Here is a 12,252-nt window from a genome sequence, read left to right on the forward strand (position 1 = left end):
TCCATAGTGTCACTGCTCACACAGAAAGGAATCCATAGTGTCACTGCTCACAGTAAGGAATTCATAGTTTTGCTGCTCGCACAGTAAAGAATCCATAGTATCACTACTCGCACAGTAAGGAATCCATAGTGTCACTGCTCACACAGTAAGGAATTCATAGTCTCGCTGCTCACACAGTAAAGAATCCATAGTCTCACTTCTCACACAGTAAGGAATTCATAGTCTCGCTGCTCGCACAGTAAAGAATCCATAGTATCACTGCTCGTACAGTAAAGAATCCATAGTGTCACTGCTCACACAGTAAGGAATCCATAGTATTACTGCTCGCACAGTAAGGAATCCATAGTCTCACTGCTCACACAGTAAAGAATCCATAGTATCACTGCTTGCACAGTAAAGAATCTATAGTCTCACTGCTCACACAGTAAGGAATCCATAGTCTCACTGCTCGCACAGTAAAGAATCCATAGTCTCACTGCTCACACAGTAAGGAATCCATAGTATCACTGCTCGCACAGTAAGGAATCCATAGTCTCACTGCTCACACAGTAAAGAATCCATAGTCTCACTGCTCACACAGTAAGGAATCCATAGTATCACTGCTCGCACAGTAAGGAATCCATAGTCTCACTGCTCACACAGTAAAGAATCCATAGTCTCACTGCTCGCACAGTAAGGAATCCATAGTATCACTGCTTGCACAGTAAAGAATCTATAGTCTTACTGCTCACACAGTAAGGAATTCATAGTCTCGCTGCTCGCACAGTAAAGAATCCATAGTATCACTGTTTGCACAGTAAAGAATCCATAGTCTCACTGCTCACACAGTAAGGAATTCATAGCCTCACTGCTCTTACGGTAAATAATCCATAGTATCACTGCTCGCACAGTAAAGAATCCATAGCCTCACAGCTCTTATAGTAAAGAATCCATAGCCTCACTGCTTGCACAGTAAAAAATCCATAGTATCACTGCTCGCACAGTAAAGAATCCATAGCCTCACTGCTCTTACAGTAAAGAATCCATAGCCTCACTGCTCTTACAGTAAAGAATCCATAGCCTCACTGCTCTTACAGTAAAGAATCCATAGCCTCACTGCTCTTACAGTAAAGAATCCTTAGTCTCACTGCTCGCACAGTAAGGAATCCATAGTATCACTGCTCGCACAGTAAAGAATCTATAGTCTCACTGCTCACACAGTAAGGAATTCATAGCCTCACTGCTCTTACGGTAAATAATCCATAGTATCACTGCTCGCACAGTAAAGAATCCATAGCCTCACAGCTCTTACAGTAAAGAATCCATAGCCTCACTGCTTGCACAGTAAAAAATCCATAGTATCACTGCTCGCACAGTAAAGAATCCATAGCCTCACTGCTCTTACAGTAAAGAATCCATAGCCTCACTGCTCTTACAGTAAAGAATCCATAGCCTCACTGCTCTTACAGTAAAGAATCCTTAGTCTCACTGCTCGCACAGTAAAGAATTCATAGTCTCACTACTCACACAATAAAGAATCCATAGTCTCACTTCTTGCACACCAAAAGGAGGTTGATCCAGCACTTCAGCAATGGCATAGTCATATCAGAGGAAAACACCAATTTGGGGAATAGTTATAGATTGATGTGTTTTGACGTGTTTTGAAGTGAAAGACTTATAACCTAACACAATACGGACGGTGAGTGGGTTATATCCCTCTTTACCTCACTGCCCATAAGAAAAAAATTTGCGCCAAAATTTAGTGATGTTTCAGAAAAGTCGCAAACACTATACCAGGTAAAAACATCCGGAAACTTCAATTTCTGCCATAAGGGTGAACATGAAAATACAAAGGCATATAAAATAGACTTTAAAGAACTCCTCCTCCTCTTCCTCCTTCTCTTTTTATCCTCTTCATATTTTGCAGTCATCATATTATATAGCATTGTGTACTTACAATTGCTCATTTTGCTCTTCTACCCAGCTAATTTTTCTCTTTTTCATTATGTCTATGAAGGTTATTCGCTTTGCAAAGAAGCCCGGCTACCAGGAGGAGATGAAGTTTATTTCTCCCAGCAGCCTTTAGCTTTCAGTCATAGAGGCGCGGGCTGTGCGGCCTCAGTTACTACTCAGTACATAGTGCGTGACTGCTGTAAACATATCCGTGCACTAATAGCCGGCTCTGCACTGATGCACTGCTAAGCTGGCTGTCAGTCAGTGCCAGGGGCGAGGTTACATACAGTGAGCAATGACTGAACCTGCTCAGGCACCACCCCTATAACTGAAAGCCTGTGGCTGCCAGGAGGAATAAAGTTAATTTCCTCCCAGTAGCCGGGCTTCTAGTGCGGCAACCACACAGTTTCAGAATGCTACTAACCTAAAGATTAACCCCATAAATGTAGGTTAATAGTATACCGGGACATGACAGGTTCTCTTTACATGAGAATCCATCAGTCAGTTTGTTCGTAAACCGCTCTCTTTTTCTGAGCTCCTTTTAGCTGATTTATAACCACAGACTACATCAAAGTTGAATGTGTCGGGGAAACAAAGAGCCTGTAAGGTCAAATGGAGCAAAACTACTAATGAAACTGAATTGTAAAAATGATTTTTAGTCCCAAATACATGTTCTAGTAAGAAAAATTGGACATCTTTAATCGTGGCAGTGAAGGACATTGAGATAACTTTATTTTATTAGTGGTCTGTAGTCTGGAAAGATCTATTTTATAACCTTACAACTAATGAGTGCGTATAGACATACAGTTGTGCTCAAAAGTTTACATACCCCGGCAGAATTTTTGCTTTCTTGGCCTTTTTTCAGAGAATATGAATGATAACACCAAAACTTTTTCTCCACACATGGTTAGTGGTTGGGTGAAGCCATTTATTGTCACACTACTGTGTTTTCTAGTCATTTCTTCATCATGACAACACAAAACATCCAAATGATTCGGATAAAAAGTTCACATACCCTGGTGATTTGGGCCTGATAACATACACAGAAGTTGACACAAATGGGTGTGAATGGCTACTAAAGGTAACATCCTCACCTATGATCTGTTTGCTTGTAATCAGTGTGTGTGCATAAAAGCTGAGTGAGTTTCTGGGATCCAGACAGACTCTTACATCTTTCATCCAGCCACTGATGTTTCTTGATTGAGAGTCATGGGGAAAGCAAAAGAATTGTCAGCGGATCTACGGGAAAAGGTAGTTGGACTGTATAAAACAGGAAAGGGATACAAAAAGATATCCAAGGAATTGATAATTCCAGTCAGCAGCGTTCACACTGTAATTAACAAATGGAAAATCAGGGGCTCTGTAAAAACAAAACCACGGTCAGGTAGACCAACAAAAATGTTGTCCACAATTGCCAGGAAAATTGTTCGGGATGCAAAGAAAACCCCACAAATAACATCAGCTGAAATACAGGACTCTCTGAAAACTTGTGATGTGGCTATTTCAAGATGCACAATTAGGAGGCACTTGAAGAAAAATGGGCTGCATGGTCGAGTCGCCAGAAGAAAGCCATTACTGCGCAAATGCCACAAAGTATCTCTCTACAATATGCAAAACAGCACAGAGACAAGCCTCAAAACTTCTGGAACAAGGTAATTTGGAGTGATGAGACCAAAATTGAACTTTTGGGCCACAACCATAAACGTTACATTTGAAGAGAGGTCAACAAGGCCTATAATGAAAGGAACACCATTCCTACTGTAAAGCACGGAGGTGGATCACTGATGTTTTGGGGATGTGTAAGCTACAAAGGCACAGGAAACTTGGTCAAAGTTGAAGTAAAGATGAATGCAGCATGTTATCAGCAAATATTGGAGGCAAATTTGCACTTATAAGCCCGGAAACTGCGCATGGGACGTACTTGGACGTTCCAACATGACAACGATCCAAAACACAAGGCCAAGTCGACCTGTCATTGGCTACAACAGAACAAAGTGAAGGTTCTGGAGTGGCCATCTCAGTCTCCTGACCTCAATATCATTGAGCCACTCTGGGGAGATCTCAAGCGCGCAGTTCATGCTAGACAGCCCAGGAATTTACAGGAACTGGAGTCTTTTTGCCAAGAAGAGTGGGCAGCTTTACCATCTGAGAAAATAAAGAACCTCATCCACAACTACCACAAAAGACTTCAAGCTGTCATTCATGTTAGAGGGGGAAATACACAGAATTAAGAAATGGGGTATGTGAACTTGTGATCCGGGTCACGTGGATGTTTTGGGTTGTCATTATGATTTAAAAAGAGAAAACACAGTAGTTTGACAATAAATGGCTTCACCCAACCACTAACCATCAGTGGAGAAAAGGTTTTGGTGTTATCATTCATATTCTCTGAAAAAAGGCCAAGAAAGCAAAAATTCTGCCGGGGTATGTAAACTTTTGAGCACAGCTGTATAGATCCATCTCCAGCAGTGTGATAGACAATGAATGGAGGGGGCTTTCTAACAAGGCTGTCCCCCTTCTGAGGATCAGTGGCCGTCCGCCTCCTGGATATCTTGCCCAGTGGAAATATCCCTTTAATATATCTCACCATGTGACCACTGAACAATATATATGGCAGGTATGCATTCTGTAAACACAAAATGAAAATTTCTCTTATTTTTTTACAATATCTATCTTAAAATGACATTAATTTAGCAGTAATCTGTATCTATTATCTCTCATCAACAACAATGGTTATGCTGCAAAAATGTGCCTTAAAATCGATGTATTTCACCAAATAGCGGGATTTGTGCTTTTGTAAATGACCAATTTTGGGGTACACGGTTTCCCTTGGAATAACTATGGATTGTACAGGGTCTCACATCCATATATTTTGCCATCGGAGCGTATTTTGAACCGTAGCTGGGAGGTTCATCCTTCCTGACTGCATGGACAATAAATGTGCGTCTCCCCCTTTAAATAAGGCGAGTGTAAGGAAGCCGCAGACACCTCTTTGGGGTATCTGTCTGACATCCGAAGTCATTCATAAAACCTGCATGTCTCCACCCGCCTCTGTCCTCCGCCTGCTGAGAAGATTGGAGGATGGGAGAGGGAGCGTTCTGTTCCCAGCAAGATGGTATCAATGAACGGTGGTTTGTCACCAAGGTAACAAGGCGAAAGGTAGTCGTGGAAACCGTGTGAATGAGGCATGGCTAGTTGCCATGGAAACCTTCTGAATGGGGATAGACCCAGTGCTGCTTGACACCTCCACCCCCTCCCAAAAATATTACCATAAATCCATAATTTATGGATTTCAGGATAGGATATTAATAGTGTGGGAAAAGGACTTTCCTAAAGCAGCGGCATAGGGGGCGCAGGGTGACGGTGGGATGGCGATATACAGAGGCCGGTGGGGGGATGCATTTGGTTCTTTTCTTGGGTTAATCATGGAGTATTGTGATATTACAGCGGTGGTCTCATTACAGTGATCGGATGAGTGCTGCAGACCCCGCTCTGCTAATTTTACCCAAGGGAGATGCGGAGAGCCTGGCCCTCACCTGAAGCGGCGACAACTAACATGGCGGCCATTCAGATAAATGCTCATCCCTGCGCTACAGAGACACCTACAGCCCTGCAAAAGCCCGGCCTCATTCAGAGGGAGGTTCCCAGTGGAGACCCCCTTCAGTGACTGGGGGGGACATTGATTTTAAGTGCTACGTAGAAGTATTATCTGATGTGCCCAATGTAAATAGGAAGTTCATCATCAAAAATCATATGTTTAAAAATATATGCAACAATGGGAGTATGTACGATTTTTTTGATCTCTTACTAAGGACCAAGTTACATTAGGAATAGTCCGACACTTGTCAGAGCTAATGAGGCCAAATGCTGTTAGTCAGAAGCAATGTCCTCAGCGGCGGCGGCGGGTGATGGTGGCTGTGGTTGGTGTTTTCCCTTTGCAATCCATTGTTCATATATCTTTGCTATGTGTGATAAGGGTGTACTTATATATCCTGGGATATGCAATGACCTGCAGTTCTCTGTACTGATCTAACAAATCTCAATGATTAACTAATTAAAGGGAATCTATCACCAGGTTTTTGCCACATAATTTGTGAGCCCCAAGATATAGGGGCTGAGATCCTGATTTCTACCATGTGTCACCTAGTGGGCTGCTTGCTGTTGTTTTGATAAAATCCCTAGAGGACTAATAAATCTGCTGTAATGTAGTCCTCCATATTCATGGAGTGCAGCTGTGCAACTCCGCCACCATCCACTGATTGTCACCTTTGTGCCTATGCACAGTGCACACAGTAAGTAGTTAATCAGTGGTGTGGGTGGGGTTACACTGAGCTCAGTACTCAGAGACCTGCTAGATCTGCAGCAGACAAAAAGGAGATTTTATCAAATCTGCAGCAAGCATCCCAGTAAGTGATACAGTGCTGGAATAAGGGTCTCTGTCTCTGCATCATGATGTGGTACAAAAACCGTGGTGACAGATTCCCTTTAACAGGTTATCTTACTATAGACATTGGTAACATGTCATCAATGTCTGATGTGGGGATTAACCTTTGTTACATGCACTAATCACTAGAATATGTGGCAGCTCTCCCCATATCCTATGAATGATTAGTAGGTACAGGTGCTTCTCACAACACAACATTAGAATATCATCAAAAAGTTAATTTATTTCATATTTTATATAGTCATTTCACAGTGATGTATTTCATGTGTTTATTTCTGTTAATGTTGATGATTATGGTTTACAGCCAATGAAAACCCAAAAGTCATTATCTCAGTAAAATAGAGTAATTAACAAAAAACACCTGTAAAGGCTCCTAAGTGTTTATAAAGGTCCCTCAGTCTGTTTCAGTAGCTCCACAATCATGGGGAAGACTGCTGACCTGACAGATGTCCAGAAGGCAGTCACTGACACACTCCAGAAGGAGGGGAAGCCACAAAGGGTCATTGCTAAAGAAGCCGGCTGTTCACAGAGTGCTGTATCCAAGCATATTAATGGAGTGTTGGGTGGAAGGAAAAAGTGCGGTAGAAAAAGGTGCACAAGCAACCGGGATAACAGCAGCTTTGAAAGGATTGTTAAGAAAAGGCCATTCAGAAATGTGGTGGAGATTCACAAGGAGTGGACTGCTGCTGGAGTCATTGCCTCAGGAGCCGCCACACAGACGTATCCAGGCTTCAAGTGTCGCATTCCTTGTGTCAAGCCACTCATGACCAATAGACAACGCCAGAAGCGTCTTACCTGGGCCAAGGAGGAAAAGAACTGGACTGTTGTCAGTGGTCCAAGGTGTTGTTTTCAGATGAAAGTAAATTTTGCATTTCATTTGGAAATCAAGGTCCCAGAGTCTGGAGGAAGAGTGGAGAGGCCACAATCCAAGCTGCTGGAGGTCTAGTGTGAAGTCTCCACAATCAGTGATGGTTTGGGGAGCCATTTCATCTGCTGGTGTAGAAAGAGAGAGAGAAAAAAAAAATAAAAATCCCCATTGACGTGCATAGGGTTTCGTGTTCCGGCCGATCCTCGACTTTGCGCAGTAATCGGCCGATTTCGCCCGACTCGTCTTTTCCAACAGTCGGGTTTCGTGAAACATGACTCGACCCTAAAAAAGTCAAGGTCGCTCAACCCTACTTTTGGGTTTTCATTGGCTGTAAGCCATAATCATCAACATTAACAAAAATAAACACATGAAAATAGATCACTGTCTGTAATTACTCTATATAATATGAGTTTCACTTTTTGTATTGAAGAACTGAAATTAACTTTTTGATGATATTCTAATTTTGTGAGAAGAACTTGTAGGTAGATAGAAAAAATGGTGCTTCAGCTAAATTTTCAAGTCTTAGTAAGTCTCTTTGTAAGGTACTGAAAAGGGATGGGAACCTGTTAAATCTTCTTCAATTAAACACAATTAGTCATTTTAAGTATTAGCCAGATTCTGGACCATATTGACCATGGGTCTATATAATGGTGCTGAGTAAAGGGCATTTTCCTCCAGAACAATAAATCCTACGTGATTTCATTGAGCATCCTGTAGTCATAGCTCTATAAGACTGAGAAGCTTCCCTGAACTGATATATGTTCCCGGAGGGTGAGTGTGTGCTGACTCATCTCTGCTGCACAGAAGCCAGAACGAAATGACTCTAACCCTTATGCCTTTTTTGTAAATCATTCTAAAACGCTTAACCCTTTGGAATTGTGTACAGATACAAATTACGGGCACAAATTCTGTAGCACAAAATGCTTTACAAGGGTAATAAAGGATCTGGAATTGTGTAGTAAGGTGAAACAGGGGTAACATAACACTCAGGAGCCAGGTTACAGTAGTAGATCACATGGAGCCAGGTTACTAAACCCTTAATATGTTTGAGGTAATAAGAGAATCAAGAACCGGCTTATTGTAATAAGAGGTTAAAGGGTTAAAGGGGTAATAAGAGGATCAGGAGCCGGGTTACTGTAATAAGAGGTTACAGGGTAATAAGGGGATCAGGAGCCGGGTTACTGTAATAAGAGGTTACAGGGTAATAAGGGGATCAGGAGCCGGGTTACTGTAATAAGAGGTTACAGGGTAATAAGAGGATCAGGAGCCGGGTTACTGTAATAAGAGGTTACAGGGTAATAAGAGGATCAGGAGCTGGGTTACTGTAATAAGAGGTTACAGGGTAATAAGAGGATCAGGAGCTGGGTTACTGTAATAAGAGGGTACAGGGGTAATAAGAGGATCAGGAGCCGGGTTACTGTAATAAGAGGTTACAGGTGTAATAAGAGGATCAGGAGCCGGGTTACTGTAATAAGAGGTTACAGGGTAATAAGAGGATCAGGAGACGGGTTACTGTACTAAGAGGTTACAGGGTAATAAGAGGATCAGGAGCCGGGTTACTGTAATAAGAGGATACAGGGTAATAAGAGGATCAGGAGCCGGGTTACTGTAATAAGAGGTTACAGGGTAATAAGAGGATCAGGAGCCGGGTTACTGTAATAAGAGGATACAGGGTAATAAGAGGATCAGGAGCCGGGTTACTGTAATAAGAGGTTACAGGGTAATAAGGGGATCAGGAGCCGGGTTACTGTAATAAGAGGTTACAGGGGTAATAAGAGGATCAGGAGCCGGGTTATTGTAATAAGAGGTTACAGGGTAATAAGAGGATCAGGAGCCGGGTTACTGTAATAAGAGGTTACAGGGTAATAAGAGGATCAGGAGCCGGGTTACTGTAATAAGAGGTTAAAGGGGTAATAAGAGGATCAGGAGCCGGGTTACTGTAATAAGAGGTTACAGGGTAATAAGAGGATCAGGAGCCGGGTTACTGTAATAAGAGGTTACAGGGTAATAAGAGGATCAGGAGCCGGGTTACTGTAATAAGAGGTTACAGAGGTAATAAGAGGATCAGGAGGCAGGTTACTGTAATAAGAGGTTACAGGGTAATAAGAGGATCAGGAGCCGGGTTACTGTAATAAGAGGTTACAGGTGTAATAAGAGGATCAGGAGCCGGGTTACTGTAATAAGAGGTTACAGGGTAATAAGAGGATCAGGAGCCGGGTTACTGTAATAAGAGGTTACAGGGTAATAAGAGGATCAGGAGACGGGTTATAGTAATAGAAGGTTATAGAGGTAATAAGAGGATCAGGAGCCAGGTTATAGTAATAGAAGGTTATAGAGGTAATAAGAGGATCAGGAGTCGGTTACTCTAAAGAGATGATACAAAGTAGTTAGAGGATCAGGATCCGGGTTAGCATGAAAAGATATTACAGGATTACTGTATTGTGACAATTTGCAATTGTGACATTAGACTTTTCAAAAGTGGAGCTTAATTTATTTTTATGTACAGTATACCTCCTATTCTTGAGGAATAAATTATCTTTGCAATTTGTTTTTATTTAATTCTGTGGGGTGTTTTTTCTTCTATATTACCCATGGTCCGCCATTGCCGTAGCATTCGGGGCCGTATATGGCCTCCTTCATTGTCAGTTCAGTATACAGGATATAAATATAGCTATACACCTATAGCTGTATCACAAGCTAACAATATGGTGTGTCCTATCTAATGCATCGGCTGTAACGGGGGCTTGTGTAAGAACATGAGTGCCTCTAAAAGTGGTGGTCAAGTCAATGGTCGCTGAAGAGAGAAAGGGAATTTCTTTTAAAAGCGCTATATTGTAGGACCCTCTTATTTTTCATGCAAAAACTCCTGGACAACAGCTTCAATGTTACTTATTGAAATTAAGTGAAGACGTTGGTATCTTAGAATTAGATGGAACTTTCGGCGTTTGCTGCTTCCCCATCTTTCTGTTAATCTCTGGTACATGTCCCTGTGTGTTATTCCATTTGGAAAGCCTGTAAAGTGCTATAGTAACTATCTTCAATCTCTGACTACAGAATAATTGCATCTACCGGGCCAGAGTTTGATCTGCGGACCCTCAGGGCTGTTCGTGTGCTGAGACCCCTGAAGCTGGTGTCTGGAATTCCAAGTATGTCATTTCTATATTTTTTTTATACTTTTGGAAATTGTTGCCTGCAGTAGTTTAGATCATTCCTGAGTTCTGTATTGACAACTGATGCTTTGCTACGTTGGCCACCTACCAACAATCCCAACTACTGGGATGCTGCCCTGCAAACAAGCCAAGAGGGTGAAAGTTCAGAAAATTTTCCTACAAATAGGCATTTCATAGTTGTTTTCAATGGCTCCTGGGTGGAGAATTGGGCTGTACAATTTAGGATCTAGCAGTTGGGACGTAAGTGATATGATTGATCACCCAAGAAAAAGGTTCACCAATATTCATTGTTCAGACAAATATTCCATCATCAATGATTGGATGGTTTTACATTGCGACCTCCACATATCTGTCACGCTGTGGTGGTCTTCCGTAAGGAAGGATGGCATCAAACTGTCCCTGGAGCTGGGACCCTAACTATCCCTGTCCTGTGGGCACACTTGAAGGTAGAAAGGCCTGAGTCTCCGACCTTACTGTTCTCCTGTTATTGCCTGATCTGTCCCCTACCCCAACCCATGGAGACTGGGACAGAAATATAAGGTAAATAAGACACAAAGATAAAACAGGGATAACAGAAAGCAACAAATATACAAACACTCACCAAGGATATGAATGTTCCAAGCAAATGGGAATTAGACAATGGGGAAAGCATACACCCAAAAACAGCACACAACAATCTCCAGTATCAACAACGATCTCCAATACAAGCACAGCGTCTCCAAGGAGCTAGGAAGCAAAGCTTTCACTGGCAAGGCAGAGAAGGTCTGGACAGGGAGAGGTTATGACCAGATCAGAAGCAGCTGAAAATGGAGCTGCAAGTTTCTGACCAGCATAGAAAGGGTAAATAACCTCTTCTGCAAACCAAATCCATTTAATAAGGGACACAAACACACAGGCTAAATGGAAGTTCTGCAATTCACAATACGTAATGATCTTCTAACCCCAGATCTCCCAGGAGAACGTGACACACTTGTGACAATACCTCTCCCATATTCTGCAGATTGAGGAACAGCGGCATGGAGGTAGAAGGTTTGGAGCTGTGGGACCCTTTATCTTTTTACAGTTTACTGTATATATATATGGTGATAAAGGCAAAGTTTATACTGTGTAAAGCAATTGAGTAGTCCTGGAAGATGTGAGGATATTTGCCTCTTATATGTTTCATTATCTGCATTCATCTTATTAATAGCCAGTAAGTGTGAACATATGACAGACGCTCGGCTCCATAGACCTCCTGCTTCCCCAGGTGAAGAACGGCCAGCTCTCCTCTGACCAGGCCATTCCTGTCACTGATGCCGAACCTGACGTCCAAGAAATGTGTCACCGATTGAACATTTGCCAGATGACAACATTTGTTAGTCATCGTTAACAGATTAGACATTTAACCTCTTAAAAACATCCTAATCTAGTGATGATAAGACAGATGAGGTGGATTCACCAGATGCTTTGCTGGAATTACTGATGACTGGTGGGGGATTGACCCCCAGGACTCCCACTGATCAGCTGAATTAAGTGACTACTGTCTTTGTTTCATTGTTCCATAAACAAGAGTTATTGCCTAGCCACGTGATAGATGGTAAATGTATAATCACTTGGGGTCCAAGTCCCCACCAACCCCAAGAACAAGTGGCCCAAAGCCCCTGTCTGAATAGAGAGGAGGGAGGTGCTAAAATCACTTCTGTGAATGGAGTGGTAGTGAGCATGTGCAAACACCAGACAGTGAATGGAGCAATGGCCGCACATGCTCACTACCACTCCAGTCACAGAAGTGATTTTAGCACCTCCGTCCCCAGGATTGGCAGGGTCCCTAATGACCATCATGAGATCATACACTTTTC

At 42.4% G+C, this 12,252-nt stretch overlaps 1 protein-coding gene across 1 annotated transcript in view; it reads left to right on the plus strand.

The window, feature by feature from the left end:
- Positions 1-12,252, plus strand: part of CACNA1A (calcium voltage-gated channel subunit alpha1 A) — a 351,768-nt gene that overhangs the window by 121,670 nt on the left and 217,846 nt on the right. Inside the window, exon 4 of the mRNA XM_077261846.1 lies at positions 10,299-10,390. Coding sequence (XP_077117961.1) covers positions 10,299-10,390 — 92 coding nt within the window. The remainder of the gene's footprint in view (positions 1-10,298; positions 10,391-12,252) is intronic.

This window comes from Ranitomeya variabilis, chromosome 5 (assembly GCF_051348905.1).
Source record: "Ranitomeya variabilis isolate aRanVar5 chromosome 5, aRanVar5.hap1, whole genome shotgun sequence".
NCBI classification, from domain to species: Eukaryota; Metazoa; Chordata; class Amphibia; order Anura; family Dendrobatidae; genus Ranitomeya; species Ranitomeya variabilis.